The 19,129-nt window shown below is 37.7% G+C and overlaps 1 protein-coding gene across 1 annotated transcript in view; it reads right to left on the bottom strand.

Annotated features, from left to right (window-relative positions):
• The window catches only part of RPS6KA3 (ribosomal protein S6 kinase, 90kDa, polypeptide 3), a 91,777-nt gene that overhangs the window by 43,291 nt on the left and 29,357 nt on the right, over positions 1 to 19,129 (bottom strand). Inside the window, exon 5 of the mRNA XM_008573133.1 lies at positions 6,566 to 6,682. Within this exon, the coding sequence (XP_008571355.1) occupies positions 6,566 to 6,682 (117 nt within the window). The remainder of the gene's footprint in view (positions 1 to 6,565; positions 6,683 to 19,129) is intronic.

Below are 19,129 nucleotides of genomic sequence, written 5' to 3'. Positions count from 1 at the left end.
AAAGTGTAACATGGGTGGTGATGGCTCTGCTTTTAACAAAACAAAAGTTCTTCTGAGTCTATCAAAATTGCTATTCAGGGGTTCCTCTTGACACAATTTTCTATTGATACAATTATTCACTGATGAAGGGTCTTTTCTGTATATGAAAACTGCAAGTAAATCTCAGTGCTTGGAAGAACAATTTAAAACAATTAAATTGAAGAATCCTATTCAAAAATAGCTAATGTGACAAGTCAGAACCCCACCTCCCACCTTTTTACAATCAAATTAACACCAATACCTAAATATGAAAAACAAAATTCCAAGGTATGTTACTGAGCATCTTGATTTTTCAAATATTTTTGGCTGCTTTCAAAATACAATGTAGGATTTATGCAAAATGAATAAAGCCTGCTGTAAATAATTCACGATCATGGTATAATATGGTTGTGACAGTTAATTCTAGGTGTTGACTTGATTAGATTAAGGAATACTGAGAAACCTGGTAAAGATATCTTTTTAGGTGTGTCCATGAGGGTGTTTCCAGAAGAGATTAGCATGACAGCCTGAGTGGACTGGGTCGGAAAGATCTGCCCTCAATATGGGTATGAACCATCCAATCTGCTGGGGGCCCAGAGAGAACAAAAACAGAGAAAAAAGGTATATCACTCTATCTGCTGGGGCGGGATACACTCTGCTTTCCTGTTTGTGGACATCAGAGCTTGAGATTCTCCAGCTTTTGGGTTCCAGGACTTACACCAATGGCACCACTGGCTTCCCCAGTTCTGATGATTTTGGACTTGGACTGAGGCATGCTACTGGCATCTCAGACTTACACCAAGGACACACCATTGGCTTCCCTGGTTCTGAGGCCTTTGGACTTGGACTAAGCCATGCTACCGGCATCCAGTTTACAGATGGCCTATCATTGGAGTCCTCTTCACAATCATGTGAGCCAATTCCCCTAATAAATCCCCTCTCATATACTTATAAACATATCCTATTGGTTTTGTCTCTCTGGAGAACCCTGACTAACACAGATTTTGGTACCAGGAGTGGTTCTAGAGAAACAGAGTCTTAAAGATGAATTTCTTCAATTAGTTTCAGGGCTTTAGGCCCGATAAAAAAAGCTAACAGCTCAACTTCTAATAATACAGAAAGCACTGGTAGTCCATGGCGTGAACTGTGCAGAGATATGCAGAATAAATCCATTTGATACTCCTGATTCCCACTTGTAAAAGACAAGAGATTCAGTGACATGATACCTTTGAATATTTGTGGAAATCCAATGGATATATATCTGTGTGGGTTTGAACCCCACCTCTGGTACCAATTTTCTGGTTTAGTACATTTCTGTTGCTTTTAACAAAATACCTAGAACTGGATAATTTGTGAGAGAATGAAATTTATTGCTTACTGTTTTGGAGGCTGGGAAGTCCAAAGTCCAGGAAACATCTGGTGAGAGCCTTGTTGGTGGAAAGTGACTTCATTGCAAAGCAGGGTGTCACATGGCAGATGGCAGAAGCAGAGAGAGACACAGAGAAAGAAAGAGAGAGCGAGAAGAGCTCCTCACGTGCTCTCCTTTTAAAGCCCTCAGAACCATGCCCATGACCACCATTAAACCATCAATTTATTACTCCATTTACTAGAGCATGGTCCTCACAACCTAAACATCTCTTCAAGATCCCACCTTTCAATTACCATAATAGGATTTCCCACTCTCTTAACACTGTCACAATGAGGGTTAAGTTTCTAATACATGGACTTTGGGGAACACAATTCAATCTCCAGCATTCCTCCATAGAAACCCCAGAACTGTGAAGCTAGCAGTGTGCAATGCCAGCCTATGAGAGCTAAAGCATGGCCTGAAACCAGGAAAGCCATAGGAGCAGAGCTGCCTAAGGATGTGGGGACCCAACCCCTGCAGAGGATGTCAAACATGGAATCAAGGTACATGATTCGTCAGCTGTAAGATTTGACGCTTGCCCTGCTGGGTTTTGGACTTGCTTAGGACCTGTTATAACTTTCTTTTGGCCTGTTTCTGCCATTTGGAATGGGAATGTGTACCCTATGTTTGTCCCACCACTGTATCTTAGAAGTAGACAACTTGTATTGATTTCACAGATGGGACCCTTGAGACTTTGGAATTTTGAGCTGAAACAAATTAAGGCTTAGTGGATGGAATGAATGTATTTACCTGTGAAGACATGAACTTTAGGGGCCCCGGTAGAATGCTGTGGATTGAATTGTGTCCCCCAAAGTCCATGTATTAGAAACTTAACCACTACTGTGACAGTGTTAAGAGGGTGGGAAATCCTATTATGGTAACTGAAAGGTGGGACCTTGAAGAGCTGATTAGGCTTTAGGGGCCCCGGTAGAATGCTGTGGATTGAATTGTGTCCCCCAAAGTCCATGTATTAGAAACTTAACCACTACTGTGACAGTGTTAAGAGGGTGGGAAATCCTATTATGGTAACTGAAAGGTGGGACCTTGAAGAGCTGATTAGGTTGTGAGGACCATGCCCTAGTAAATGGATTAATAAGTTGATGGTTTAATGGTGGTCATGGGCATGGTTCTGAGGGCTTTAAAAGGAGAGCACATGAGGAACTTGCTCTCTCTCTCTCTGCTTCTGCCATCTGCCATGTGACACCCTGCTTTGCCATGAAGAGTCACTATCTACCAACAAGGCTCTCACCAGATGTGTTGCCTGGACTTTGTATTTCCCAGTCTCCAAAACTGTAAGCAATGAATTTCATTCTCTTACAAATGACCCATTTCCAGGTATTTTGTTATAAGCAACAGAAACGGACTAAAACAATGGCTAATACAAGACTATCAGTAAGTCCCTTTTTCTCATTTTGACTACTAGGCTCATAATCTTTTCCATCAAACCTTTAAACAAACCTGCTAAATGGATGTGAATTTCAACTTTTTCCCTACCTATTCTTTCATAGGAATGTTCTTGAGCTGCCACAGGTGGGAAGAAGAGAAGCAATTACAACCAAGAACTAACTAGGGTCATCTCTCAATTATCTGAATTAGCATGCCAGGCTATTACCACAAAATTGTGAAAAATAATCCATTCAACTGATTTTAGGGCAAGGCAGAGATTCTCACTTACATTGTGCCAATGCAATGGGCAATCACCCCAAATCAAGTGAAGAGCACCACAACTTGCATAGAAACTCTGATGCAGGGTATGTTGCTCTCCTATAATCACTCCTTCCCCTCTCCACCATGCCCCACCCTTTAGCTCCTTTCTGCCAGTTAGCAGGGAGCCAACCTAGGGAGAGAAAAACATTCTTAATTGGGGTGGTTCTAAGGTGGAATTATGTTCAAATGTTAAAGGTAATCAGATTTTGTTAATATTTTTGAACAGAAATAAATCCTCATGAGGTAGAGATAATTAAGATTTATTTGATTTATTAATCAAGCTTCTTTATTCCATTTTACAAGAAAAATTCTCCTTGTGGATTCCAAATTTTCTTCAACTCTTCTTTGAAAGCACCTTCTTAACACTTTGCAGCACTTCTTAGTTTGCAAAGCACTTTCACAAGCATTTGTAATAGATGATTGTGACAATTTTGGGAGGCAGGCCTACTAAGCAAAGCCTATTTTATAGCTGCCCAAGCTAGGAGTTAGAGAGGTTAAATAATTAGCCCAGTGTCATAGTGGAGGTATTGAGACAATATCCAGGTTAGCCACCCAGTCCTTAGCTTCTGTTCAGGGGGATCTTCATCTGGTTCCTGTGGCTGGTAACCAGCCAAGCCCAGCAGGAGCAGCAGGAGTCCCAGCTGCCATCAGACTTTCCTCCACCAGAGCATTTTTGACCTTTCTCACTCCCCCATGAAGCTATTCTAGGCTCTGACAGGTCATCCCTGTTTCCTTGGCTTATATTAGCCTTTTAGGATGAGTAAGAAAGGAGATGCCCTATTTTTAGTGTTTGTTATTTATAGTAAGGTATTTAAGTTACTTTTAAAAAAATAAAGGGAGAAGCATGATAATTCCTAGGAACTTAAATATTGTGTTCTCTGAAAATCTAATATATAAAAATAAACTCGTCTATTTGGGTTTGTTGAGTGGCATGATAATACAATTTAATACCAGATATTATGTGCTTGACCTTACATCATTTAATTCTCACTACTACTCTGTGGGGTCAGGACTATTACACACTCATTAATTCTTTCCAAAATGATATGCTAGGCACTATGCTACTGGTTCAATGCAGAAACATGGTACAAGGCATGGCTTCTGCACTCACAGAACAGAGACAGCCAATAAACAAATAATTGTACAAATGAAAAACAGCAATTGGGGTAAGTTGAAAATGAGGTATATAATGTTCTGAGAGGGTATAACAAGGAAATGTGATCTGGGCAGGATGGCCGGGAGGCTTCTCTGAGACCACAGGTACAAAAAGAGCTAACCAGCTGTGGAATGGATGGGGGCAGGGCAGAGTGTTTCAGGCAGAGGAAATACGAAGTGGAAAGGCTTTCTAGTGGGATGGGGCCTGGCATGTTTAAGGACCAAAAAGGAAGGCCAATGTGGCCAGAACACAGACAGTGGAAAGTATATAAACTGATGTTGGAGAGGTAGCTAGGGGCCAGATTGAGGGGCTTTTCAGCCATCTTAAGAATTTGTCCTTACTATAAAAGCAAAGAGAGGCTACTGAAGGGCTAAGGGGCTAGAATATAAGATTAGCTCATGCTGGCTATAACGTAAATAATGGATTGAGGCAACAATAAATTTGGAAAGACTCAGAAGACTCTGTCAATAGACCAGGGAGAAAGGGTGGTAACATATTCTGGAGTGGTGGCAGTGGAGGAGAAGACAGGCACGATTTAAGAAATCTTTACCAGGGCCGGCCCGGTGGCGCAATGGAGAGTGCGCCGCTTGGGAGTGTGGTGGCGCTCCCGCCGAGGGTTCGGATCCCATGTGGAGACTGGCTCCCACTCACTGGCTGAGCGTGGTGCGGGCACAACACCGAGGGTTGCGATCCCGTTGCCGGTCCCCGGTACGGGCGCGACACTGAGGGTTGCGATCCCATTACCGGTCAGTAAAAAAAGACAAAAAGGAAAAAAAAAAAAGAAATCTTTACTGAATCAAGAGGACCTGGTGACAGATCAGACCGGCTGGAGGTAGGGGTGGGGAGGACTAGAAAGATATGGCAAGAATGCCTCCCAAGTTTCTGGTTTACTTAACTGGATGCCATTCATAGTGACAGAAAATAGGTTGACAATGGGTTTGGTCTTAGACATGTTGAGTTTAAAGTGCCTTTGAGATTTGCAAATGCAAAAAAAGTAAGCAGCTGTACATAAGAGTTCAGAGCTCTGAGAAGCAACTGATATTGGAGCTATAAATCTGTTACGTCAGCTGTATGTGAGTTACAATTAAGATACTGGGCATGAGAAAATAATTAGTAGGGAGGATAGGAGGATATAACAGCCTAGAATTGAGTCTTGAGGACCTTCACTATTTAATGACCGGCTAGAAGAGGAAAATGGGTCTCCAAGAGGTTAAGTAACTTGCTCAAGCACATACAATGAGTAAGCGGAAGAAAAAAAAAAATTGAATCCAAGTCTGACTGACCTAGAGCCCAAACTTGCAACCATTATGCTCCGCTGGCTACTTAGTTTATATTTGGATTAAAAGCATCTTTGGGGTTTGAAGGAGGTTAACAACTGTAACAAATTACCTACGTTAGCCAAGAATTGCTAAGCAGTCCCACTAAAAACAGAAGAGAGCTAAACTGGTGCTGTTTTGAAGTTTGCAAAGCATGATATCTTCAAATGTTTCCTTACAGAGAAATGGTAAGGAATCACTGTGCTGTAAAAATTGAATGTAATTTCAGAATTTTCCTCTTGCTGAGAAATGGTCTAGAGAGATGAAGTAGTAGCAATTTTAATGCTGTACTTCTTAAAATGGAGTACAGAAAGCACCCCTGAGAGGTGCAGCAGGAGGACACGGACTACTTGAAGAAAACTGATAAAGATGTTGCATCTTCTGGAGCAATTTTACTTGGTAGCTTTGGGAAACATTTTTTGATATTAAAAAAACACGGATGTTATTGAATAGAATGCAACCATTGCATTTATTTTAAAGACAAGCCATAAATCCAAAACATTTCATACTTGCAGTGGTAACCTTCAACCCTATTTCCTTGGGAGGACTCACTTTATGCTGGTATTAGGGTACACTGGAAGGAAGGCTGAGATGCAGTCATAAAGTATTGCAAGATCACCTTCCAACCCCACATAAGGACTCAAAAAGAGGCCAGTGTATCAAGGAAATATCTTGTGATTTTTAATCATTCAAAAAGCACAACTAGAGAAGTTGTGTGGTCTTGAAGATAAAATGAGTATGAAGTGAATACTGCCAAATTACTACAGTATCCAATGTACTTTTGAATGATTTTATTCATTTGCCTATACTTACTGACAGTGAGAAATGCAAAAACACAGAAAACACTGCTGGTAGGGAGACTGGTAGCAGCTCATAAAAATATTTTCATTTCCCCGTGTGTATGAAATATACGTGAATTTCAAAAAACAGCTTTTACAAAACCATATACTCATGACTTACCTTTCCAAATGATCCCTGCCCTAAAACTTTTAAAAGTTCAAACTGGGAAGGATCTGCCTTTTCATGTCCTTCCTTTACATGGTGTGTGATTGCAATTTCTTTGATACTGCCTTCTTCCTGTTAAGGTAAATATAAGGGGAGAAAACAGAGTTAGAACTTTCTCCTGCTAGAAATCAATATTAGATTTAGAAATATTAATTTAGTGCATCATATTAGAAATCCTCAAATTAATATACAAAAACCATTCTTTACTGACCCACCAAGTGAATAAAAAGCAAATATACTTTCAAGTTAAATGTCAGACATAGAATTATACCAGCCTACTTCATAGGCTAATTTAACTTCTACATGACATTAGCACTAAGTATTTCCAAGTCTTAATTCTCCCTACTGGAGATAATTAGAATAAATTGTTTTACTGGGGAGGTGGGAAGAGGGTGTAAAGAAGTCTGAAAATAACACATCAGAGTTACTTGCTATTTTCTGGCATGTGGCTGTCCTAGGCAGAACCAATGCTATATATTTTTAAAAACTGGTTTTTTGGAGAGAGGGGTTGAAAAATATTCTAGGGTAAACATGGAGATTTCTACCCTCAATATGGCTGGTTAAGTCAGTACACTGAAGTTTTATCTGTTTGAAATATTTAAATTATTTTCTGTTTCTACAATAACCAGGGATCTGAGAGGGGAGAAAGGAATAACTCTAAAGCACAAAATCAGAAAAGAAGTAACAACAGGATGGAGGACTAGACATGGGAATAAATGACTATTCAGCATGATGAACAGTGAAAGGTCTCTGAAGGATTTTTTTTTTTTTTTTGGTGGCTGGCATGTACAAGGACCTGAACCCTTGACCTTGGTTGTGTTATCAGCACCATGCTCTCCCAAGTGAGCTAACCAAAGAAAATAATTTTTTTATTGAAAAATAATTTATTATACATATTTGTGGGGTACAGAGTTGAATATCAATACCTATACACAATATGTGATGATCAAATCAGGATAATTAGCATATTCATCCTTACAAAACGTAATCATTCTTTATAATCCTTCACCAATTTCTCACTAGCCCCCCTCTCCCCTCCCACCTCTATTAACCACAGTTTTGTTCTCTCCCTTTGAAAGTTCAACATATTATTGTGATTGCTGTATCTTTCATTTTTATTTATTTGTTTGTTTTTTAGCTCCCACTTATGAGCGAGGATGTGTGGCTGGCTCTTTCTGTGCCTGGCTTATTCACTTAACATAATTTTCTCCAAGCTCATCCCCAAAGAAAAGAAATTTTAAGGACAGTGGACACTTCAGTATATCTAAGGGAAGGTGTCAGAACAGAGAAAATATATGTAAGTGTACATAGGATTTCAATTCCTTATTTAAGTTGAGATCAGCAGATTAAGTCAATCTTATTTATGTTATAGCCAAAAACCATAACAATAAAACAAAACCTAACAAAAGCAGAAACATAAGCCTGTCAACTAAAGACTACCATTTCTATTTTGCTGACAATAATGTTATTTTTTTCTAGGTGCACAAATACAATTAGTAGAATCTAAATGTGTTACACAAACATAAATAATGCATTTTTTATTACTATCATATTCCATACAAACATTTGAGCTCAATTAACATTTTCTGAGATATACTTAGAATGTTGACAATATAAGGAATTACAAAGATTTACCAAAAATGTATACCAGAATAACCTTATGTGGTAGCTTTTAAAAATTAGTATAAGGAAAAACAAAAAACAAAAAAACAAAAAAACTCCCAGAAGGGGATAAAAGGGAATCCAGGCCCACCATTTTACTTTCTAAGACAGAAGCTTTAGTTTGTAAGTTATCCTACTACTTAGATAGCTTAATCATTTTGGACTCTCTTGGAACTTTGGCAACAATAGTGAGACAATCTCCTAATCTTGGTTTAGTCCTTTATTTTGTAGTTTCACTGCACTGTCTCTTTTAATTCTCATAACTATTGTGTGCAGTAGATATTAGGAACCAAGCATTAGCTGACTCTAAGATGCTACCCTCTTCCTGGGCACCCTTTTTTCCAAATGAGACCAAGGTACGAGGGTTTCAGAGTAAGAGATGTTAGTAGCTACAATAGGAAAGGCAGGAAGCAAATTACCAAATTCTTTTAAAAAACCTTTCAAAGGACAATGTATGCATGGGATTGATTAAGATTTAGATTGAAATGCAGCAAATACTTATTAAGCACTTTCCACATATCAAACCTGTGTTAGGTGCTTTTTCACCTTTTATCTTATATTTACGCTTTATAACAAATCTTTGACATGAAGGCTTTGAAAATGAAGCCATATTTAACATCAGAGAGGTCTGACGATAACACAATGGAGTAAACCCCATAACAAGCACAAACATTTCAAAATTCTCTACATACTCCCTCCCATTCACCTCTAGAAATTTGACAGATCTTTTAAAGGCAAAGTGGTTTTAATACTCTACAGTCTAAAGTTTAAAGAGATTGAATGAAGGCTAAAGATAATAAGCCAGTAAGTGCTAGACTTAGGGCTCAACTGTAGGTCTTCCGACTTCTAAAACAAAGTTCTTACCATTAAACCACACTGAGATTGTCAGAGGTTCTCGGTGATTTTCCACCCAAGATCAATGACAGGAACCTACAGACTTATGCTACTGGTCTTTGTAATTGGTCTATATCTCTAAGGTCAGTTAGCTCAGCTGATTAGAGCAATGGTCTTTGAACTTTTTGGTAGCATATCCTTAGCAGTAAAAAAACAACAAAAAAAATTAGCACATATCTAATATTTATATGCTTATTGGTTTATAAAGAAATTCTCCTCTTTCTTTTCTATACCCCAAAGTGTTGTCACATTGCACTTTGAAGACTAATGGATTACAAACTTGAACTCATGAGGCCAAGTTCATGGGTTGGATTCTACCATGTTCCAGTTAGCCTCCTATAGAAAAAAACTGTCCAAGAGTCTAACTGGAATCTAGCAGCCATTTATGCCTTTAAATTATGAGGCCATGAAGAACTATGCTCTGTAATGTTCTGTATGTTTTACCATTTTTCTCTCTAGGTTAAGTGGGATGTGATTTACATCAGGTTATAATATTTCTTCACCTTATATTTTATAGTGAATACCTACTACAATTGTCTGTCACAAACAAAGACGCAACACAGCCAGGGAAGAACAATCACTGAATTAAAAACATTTCGCACTTTGTAGGAGGCATATAGGATCAAGCCTTACTCTTACACAGTGTGAGCTATAATCAGGCCATGGATCTCAAAATAAACAGTGATTACTATTCTCATCTTTGTTGACTGCCCTTCCTTTCCTCCCATGTCAAATAGGTTACTAAAAAATGTAGCACTCTCGGGCCGAGCCCGTGGCGCACTCGGGAGAGTGTGGTGCTGGGAGCGCAGCAGCGCTCCCACCGCGGGTTCGGATACTATATAGGGATGACCTGTGAGCTCACAGCGCTCACTGGCTGAGCGCGGTGCGGCCAGTCTCAAAAAGGACAAAAAAAAAAAAAAAAGTAGTCTCCCTTTGATCCCTTCATTCAATAAACATATACTGAAACACCTACTATGTATCAAACATGGGACTGGGAATACCTTTCATTCTTTCTTTTTCTATTTCTAATGGTATCATCCAGGTACAAGGCCTTCCTTACTTTTTGTGTAGAAATTAGCTTGTTTACTCATAATAGCCCTTTCTGCCTGTGTCCACTCCAATTCATCTCGATAAATGCATTTTCTGAAAGTACACATCTCCAGTCAAAGGACCAGGCAGCTCAACACTAGTCCAAGTTTTCCCAAATTAAATGCACTGCTTCACCTTGGCATCTGAGGCCCTCAATTGTCCTTTCTGGTATCATCTCCCCAAATTCCCTTACACATAGCTTTCTGCCAACCTGGGTTATTTCCTGTTCCCTAAACTTTCTGTTTTTAAAATCAAAGTAATACAGGCACATGGGTAACAAGTCAAATAGAAGCTGAATAACTTATGATGAAATGCAAGTCTCTCTTCACCTCCATGCCTAGACTTTAAAAAAATTAGTTCTGCATTTACTTTCATAATTTTTAAATTTATTAACCATAAGACAATGCCTACTGACTTAAAAGTAAGAAAGATGAGAGGCTCATTTATATTATTCCACTTCCTTCCATCATCTTCCTCCCCACTGTTTGGTAATTATACTTGTATTGCTTTTACATAAATCTTTCATATTTTCTCTCAGTTTTTCTTTTTCTTTTTTTAAAATTGGGTCTTGGAAGGAGATCTCTCAGTTTTGGATAGAATCCTAACTCCTCACTTTGTAAAATGAGGCTAACAGTGTCCCTAATTCTCTCAAACTTCCCCCCACCTGCTGCTAGCTACAGTTTTAAATTTTTACTATTAAGGTTATTAATTTTAAGAAAATTAACATTGTCTCCTGCAACCACAACCAAATCCTCCATGCTCTCTCCATAGCCTGATTCTAAAGCTCAAGGCCTATACAACAGCATCCACATTATCACAACAATATATTGTTCAAACACAGGCTGGGTAGTATGCTAAATTTCCTTTTATATGGGCCCATAACAATATTCCCAGGCCAATCCAAAGGGACTTCAAAAAAGCTATAACACTTCATCAAATGCTTAAATTCATAATACATTTTACTTTGATTCCTATTTGGACCACAAATTTCTTATGCAGCTTCTATTTTTCCTGTTTCTAACAGCACCCCTCCCCCCATTCTTGGGGGGAAAAAGTTAATTTTAATCATTATTCTTAATCTTTTCTTAGCTCTTCACCATACTTTCCATTTTTCCAAGAGCCCTTTTCTATCCTGGCAACCTCTCTTACCTCCCCATCCCCCCACCCAAGCATTGGGACTGGTGGTTCTCTAGACTTGCTGCACAGCTCTCATCTCAGGATAGCTCCACAGTGCTTTTCCGGTTGAACCCACTATTTTCTCTTGCCTGTGTCTCTCTCTTTCTTAGATTATCCCCTTGAAACTTCCCAAGAAAGGTGGCATGGAAGAAAACTTTCTGAATCTCACACCTGTAAATATCTTTATTCTGTCTTCACATTTGTATAGTCTGGTTTGGTACCAAATTTTGGAATAGAAATAATCTTGTCTCAGAACCTTGACACCATTGGTCTGTTGCCTTCTAACATCCAGTGCTGCCAAGGGCATGGGTGATGCTGGCCTGGTCACACTTTTCGGTAGGTGATGTGGTTTTCCTTTTTGGAAGCTTTAAGGATTTTTTCCTCTGTTCTCTGTATTTCTGAAATTCCACACTAGTGAGATAAATATGTCTTCTTTCCTTCAGAATGTTAGATACTTGGTGAACCTTTATAATCTAAAGACCCGAATTCTCTATCTCTGTGGGGTATTCTAACATTTCTTTGATAATTTCCTTCTATTCATTTTTCAGGGCTTTTCTTTTTGCAGTTCTTCTACTAGCTGAATATTGTATGTCCAGAATTGAATCTTTTACATCACTTATTATTTTTCTCCTATTTTCTGCCTCCATTTTCTGAGAGACTTCTCTGACTTCATCTTCCCACCCTCCTACTGAGCTTTTTATTCTGGCAAATATTACTTTAAAATAAATTTTCAAATGCTCCTTTTCTTAGCATTTCTTTTCTTTTTTGAAAGAGCATCTTCCTTCATTCCCTATCCCCCCACCCCCCACACACAAATTGATGGAATCATTCCAAACCTCTTTGAGGATATGAACTAGAATTTAAAACTTTTTCTAAATTGGGGCTCACAGAGTACAGAAAATTTTTTTGAGGGTGGAGAGAAAAGACCAATGCCTGTGGCAAGTTTGACAATGGCCCGAGTTCCTAAAACTTGCCACTGTTTTATCCTGAACGCGTTTTTCTGTTCCAAGTTTAAATTTTATCAGACCTAAATTTTTACTAATCACATCAGCAGACTATCTTCTACTTCTATATATATATGCATAGATACAGTAGTATAATAGGCAAAATAACATTGGTCGTTATCTCAATGCTCAAATTGTGCTTTATGTCACAACATGGGACCGTGAGTATTTCAGAAGTGAATCTGAAATTCAACTAGGACATAATACTGAGGCTTGGGTAATCTTGAACAACAGGTAGGAAAGCAACAATGTGCTCTTCTAGCTCATACATGGAATCCAATGAGATGGATGCAGAGAGGAATTATCAAATTTCTGGAGGCACCAATAAGCCAAGAACAGGCTGACATGCATGTGACAAACATATCTTATGTCACTAAAATCAATCTGTCACATGAAAACATAAACCTACAATTTGACAGTTTGCAAAATTGTTTTTGCTTATAAGTACATGGTGAAGCAGCTATAATTTTACAGAAAAAGATTTTTGCCAGTAAAGTGGAACATAGATGTAAGTTATATACATTATAATTATTCTCTGAGGCTCGCATATTTTTGCATTCTCTAGCACAAATATATTTTAAATGATACATGGATACCTGCCCATTCATACCACAAAAAAACTTACTTTGTGCATTTAAAAAATAGTTATAAGGGCTGAGCTGTGGCGCACTCGGGAGAGTGTGGCGCTGGGAGCGCAGTAGCGCTCCCGCTGCGGGTTCGGATCCTATATAGGGATGACCAGTGCGCTCACAGCGCTCACTGGCTGAGCGCGGTGCAGCTGGTCTCAAAAAGGGCAAAAAAAAAAAGTTATAATAATTCCATATTATTATATTTACAAAGCCTATGTTTATTTCATAAGCAAAGGTCTGACTGTAGGCAAAATGCTGAGGTTGGTAGTGGATCTACATCACACCTGGTATCATTCCTCTATGCTTCGATTCCTTTCAGACTTTTGCCACCCCAGCCTAGGTGTTCAATACCCTATGGACAGAATTCACTCATTCCTTCATCCAATTATACATCCATTTAAACATGTATTTTTAAGCACCTAATACATGCTAGGCACTCTACTAGGTGCCTGAAACATAAAGTCAAGTAGGCCAAGATCTGTGCCTTTTTGGGGAAAGAGCAGATAATAATAATAGGTAAGTCAGTGTTAGAACATGATAAATACTATGGAAAAAAGATATTGAGTTGGATAAGGGGGATCAGAATAGCAGAAATGGAAAGGGGGGTTTGAAATTTTCAATAATGGAGTCAGGTCAGGCTTTATTATGAAGGTGCTGCTGTAGCAAAATCCTGAAGGAGGTGAGGGAGTCATCCACCTGGGAGAAGAGCATTCCAGGCAGGGGGACAAGCCAGTACAAAGGCCAGCATGGGAGCACACCTGGAGAACAGTGTTTGGATTAGAGAATGAAATAGAGGAAGAGAAGAACAGAAGAACGAGGTTAGAGAGGGAACTAAAATTCAGGCTCTCCTGCTTTTGCTTCTTCCTAATTGCCTGGTCCCAATGAAAATGTTTATGACCCATGATATATTCCATTAACACCATTCCCTTTTGTTAGAAGACAGTTCAAATCATGGGCCAGGTACTGTGCTAGGTGTTAGAGATACCAAGATAAAGAAGAGGGCTTTCCCTCTAGGAATTTACCTATTAACCTGGGTTTCAAAGACTTATAATTAGATAAATACCTGTTAAGATATGACTTTTGATAGATAAATAGGTAAAATAAAGTCAGTTCAGTTAAAAAAAACCCCCAGAAATTCTGTAGAATATCACTTTAGACAACACAGAAAAATGGCAGAAAAAATGCATAGACGGGTAGATCTTTTGGTATTCTTCCAGTCACACAGATAGCCACCCAGGTTGTTTTCCTAGGACCAACAAAAAGTCCTTAGGTTCATTCATTTTTTAAATTTTATTTAATTTTAATTTTATTTTTGGTTCATTCTTGAATGGTCTTTAAGGTTCACCTTTTAGTGGGGGAAAAATTAATGCTTCCTTTTCAAGTTGTGAGAGAAAAATACAATTTTGATCCTAGAGTGTAAAAAGGATTAAAGAAAAGGAACTGAAATTAATGCTGTCTATTTGAGTTATGGAAATCCTAATATTGTAACATGATAACATTAAGAAAACAAACTGGGTGATATTAACTGATTTTAAAGAATGATTCAACAGCTGGCATTATGCCCTGCCTTGTATACATAATTTCCTTTTTCCTCCCCCTCCCTTGAGTCAGGAAGTGTGTTCTTGAGGCATTTGTATTTTCTAAATTGTTTGGAATGCCAGAAAATATTGAAGCTTTAGTAAAATATTTAAATGTTCTTTGGCAAAAGTCAATAAATAAGTATTTTCTAATCATAGGATGTGTAACCATTTTTTGGTGTAACATAAAAATGACCTTACAAATGAAAAATGCATACTTCACCTTAAATGTAATTCTAAATTAAAGTAACTAAAGTATCATTCCCTTCATAGGTACCTACAGTTCTATAATACACAGTTTTTTATTCAAAAAGATATATTAACTTTTTTTTTTTTTAAGATGATCAAGATAGATAAAAATTATTTGGCTGTGACACAAAATTAGGCTGGTTATTCAGGCCATGGTAAGAAACCACATTTTAATTTACTCTAGATTACAATTTGACCAAATTAAATTTATTCCACTTGCTAATGGAATGATAAATATGCTCAGCATTTTTCATTTAACCAAATTCTTTAAGGTTGTGTTATATGCTAGCTTCTCATATCTATGTTTGAGAAAACTGCCAGACTAATACTCTCAATCACTGCTGCAAAGAGCAGAGTTTTCTCTCAATCGGGAATCCCAATCAGCAAATTTAATTCTCTTTAAATAGCAGCAGGATAGCACAATTCTCATGGCAAAACATCAAGTTGATTTTGGCAGGATTTTAGATTAAATATAATACAAATTATCATCCACTAAACCCATTTTAACGAAGTAATTCTTTGAAAATTGTGGCTACTCTAAGTCAGATAAAACTCTTTGCATAAAGTTACTTAAATATAGACTTGCTTAAAAACTTTCACGTTTTTACAGGAACCAATTTCAACAGAAATCTGATTTTAAGTTCTTGGCTGCTTAAAATAACACACTCTCCTACCCGTCAAAATATTGCTTACATTATACTAATCTAAATATTAATGTGTTGGCAATTCTGTTCATGCCTGTTTTAATATTGAGAGTAAAAGTCACTCGTTTTATTATATAAAATTACAAATACTAGCAAGATAAAAATTAATTTAGCACTAAAAAGTCAATGAAAAAGTAAGTTGACAAAATACAGAACTGAAATGTATAATACACAGAATTGACTTTTACTAAATAGAAATATTATCCTTTAAAAGTTATCAAAACTAGTTTTGAGTTCTGAAAAGCTTCTTGAAAGAACTTATAAGCTGGAACAACTACTTAATTAGTATAATTATAGTTAGCTCCAGCTAAAACATTTTATTCTTTAAAAGAAGAACAGAGCTTACCTGTATAGAGCGAACACGAAAAGACAAAAATTTAAACATGGCTACGAAACCATGATGGTGATAAAGGAATTTCTGACGGTAAAACTTAAGTTAGAAAGGGAAGGCCAAGCCCCTGCAAAGTTTTCTCCTACCAGCTGTTCCGGCAATTAGAAAATTTCCTGTCAGGCGGGTCTTGAAAATGCTAGAAAAAGAGGCCGGACAATTTTCCTGTGGTAAAAGAAAAGAGAAACCTGCCTACAGGAGTACTAATGTAGTTGATAGGTAGGGAGGCCTGAACAGGAAACCAAAACAGATTTGCTGATAACCAAATACTGCTGAAATGTTTTCTTCTGGTTCCCAGCAATCCATACAATTGTCATAACTAGTGAAATGAACATTATTATTATTTTAGAATTCTGAGAAATGCCAGTATTTCTTAACTATATCACCCTTCAAAGCAACTGAAAGTAGTCACCACTGTTAAAAGTCAGTGATGCACATGTGGAATTCTACCCTTTGTAATGTTTATACACATACTCAAGACATGGTCTCGAGACAATTTTAATGTTATATAGAGACATGTTATGAGAGTTTCCTGTCAGTGAGGAAGAGTTTCATCACTATGGGCAGAAAATGAGGACCACATGCAAGAAACTTTTTTATTGTGATGTAAGGACAAATTCTTTCCATCTTAAATGAAAGTATATTAAGTTTAAATTTACACTGGTTATAAACATCAATTATCAACCAGTCTAAACACTTTGAGGTCCATAGCTAAAACTCACATTCCTAGTTGATAAAATCTAAATTAAAAAAAAATTCTAATAGCTGGGTTATTAGCGAATAGAAACACTTAAGCCAACTTGGAAAAGAAAGAGGGGTCAAGTTACCGTACAATCCCTTACTCCATTTCACCCTCCAATACCTTATAAAAGTTCTAAGGTATTTTTGCTTTGTAAAATATTTTTTTTAAGTATGCCAGTATTCAGAACATAATCATAGTAACAGTGGCACTTAAAAAAAAACAACCAAAGGGGACCGGCCCGTGGCTCACTCGGGAGAGTGTGGTGCTGATAACACCACGGCCACGGGTTCGGATCTCATATAGGGATGGCCGGTTAGCTCACTTGGGAGAGCATGGTGCTGACAGCACCAAGTCAAGGGTTAAGATCCTCTTATCCCCTTACCAGTCATCTTTAAACAAACAAACAAACAAACAAACAAAAAAAACCCCCCAAAGGACAGCAGCCTCAAAAGATGTGGGAAAAAGTTCTACCTCATGTGCATTTAATCTATGTGGAACCAACAAAAACCTTACGTGTTAATTTACATAGCCTATAAGAATTTAGTAAAATCACTGAAATTTTAAAGCCTGAAGAGAATCTAGTAAACACCAGAAACAATCAGCTCAATTTCTACATAAAGAAACTATGGTCAGGTAGGCACATACTCATATTTGGTAATGGAGCTATCTATAATGGGAGCTCAGTTCAGTACTCATTTATTGAACAAATATTAGAACACCCATTATGTACTACAGGCAATAACTATATAAAAAGCCAGGGCTCTTCCTGCTATATCAAATTTTTATGGCAATGTTCTATAAATGACCTAATGGAAGTTGAAGAATAACTAAAACAATTGCTCAATCAAAAACAAAAATTATCCCACACAACCAAATACATTAGAAACAATGGGGACCCAAATAAATATCCAAGGTAGATCTTCGAATTCTGCCTGGAAAATTGTGCACTTCTTTTTTTTTTCTTCCAAATTTTACTTTATTTTGTCAATATACAATGTGGTTGACTATTGTGGACAATTACCGAAACCTCCCTTTGTCCCCTCTCCCCCCTCCCTCCCAACAATGTCCTTTCTGTATGCTTGTTGTATCAACTTCGAAGAATTGTAATTGTTATGTCTTCTTCCCTCTCCCACCCCACCCCAGTTTTATGTGTATTTATTTATTTATTTTTAGCTCCCACAAATAAGTGAGAACATGTGGTATTTCTCTTTCTGTGCCTGACTTGTTTCACTTAATATAATTCTCTCAAGGTCCATCCATGTCATTGCAAATGGCAGTATTTCATTCTCTTTTATAGCTGAGTAGTATTCCATTGTGTAGATACACCACATTTTCCGTATCCACTCATCCAATGATGGACATTTGGGCTGGTTCCAACTCTTAGCTATTGTAAAGAGTGCTGCAATGAACATTGGGGAACAGGTATACCTTTGTCTTGATGATTTCCATTCCTCTGGGTATATTCCCAGCAGTGGGATAGCTGGGTCATATGGTAAATCTATCTGCAATTGTTTGAGGAAACTCCATACCATTTTCCATAGAGGCTGCACCATTTTGCAGTACCACCAGCAATGTATGAGAGTTCCTTTTTCTCTGCAACCTTGCCACCATTTATCATTCACAGTCTTTTGGATATTAGCCATCCTATCGGGGTGAGATAGTATCTCAGTGTGGTTTTAATTTGCATTTCCCGAATGCTGAGTGATGTTGAGCATTTTTTCATATGTCTGTTGGCCTTTCGTATATCTTCCTTTGAGAAATGCCTATTTAGCTCTTTTGCCCGTTTTTTAATTGGGTTGCTTGTTTTTTTCTTGTAAAGTTGTTTCGGATCCTTGTGTATTCTGGATATTAATCCTTTGTCAGATGTATATGTTGCAAATATTTTCTCCAACTCTGTTGGTTGTCTATTAATTCTGATAATTGTTTCTTTTGCTGTGCAGGAGCTTTTTAGTTTGTTTATTTGTTTATTTTTCCTTCGGCTGCCTGTGCTTTTGGGGTCATATTCATGAAGTCTGTGTCCAGTCCTACTTCCTGAAGTGTTTCTCCTGTTTTCTTTAAGAAGTTTTATTGCTTCAGGGTGTATATTTAATTCTTTAATCCATTTTGAGTTCTTTTTAGTATATGGTGAGAGGTATGGGCCTAGTTTCATTCTCCTGCATACGTATATCCACTTATCCCAGCACCATTTGCTGAAGAGGCAGTCTCTTCCACAGTGTATAGGCTTGGTGTCAAAGATCAGATGGCAGTAGGTGTGTGGGTTGATTTCTGGATTCTCTATTCTATTCCATTGATCAGTGTCTGTTTTTATGCCAGCACCATGCTGTTTTGGTTATTATAGCTTTGTAGTATAGTTTAAAGTCAGGTAGTGTTACACCTCCAGCTTTATTTTTTTTTGCTCAGAATTC

Source organism: Galeopterus variegatus, unplaced genomic scaffold, assembly GCF_000696425.1.
Source record: "Galeopterus variegatus unplaced genomic scaffold, G_variegatus-3.0.2 Scaffold881, whole genome shotgun sequence".
Taxonomy (NCBI): Eukaryota; Metazoa; Chordata; class Mammalia; order Dermoptera; family Cynocephalidae; genus Galeopterus; species Galeopterus variegatus.
Note: the sequence above shows the minus strand (reverse complement) of the source record. Positions and strands in the feature narration are given on the sequence as shown.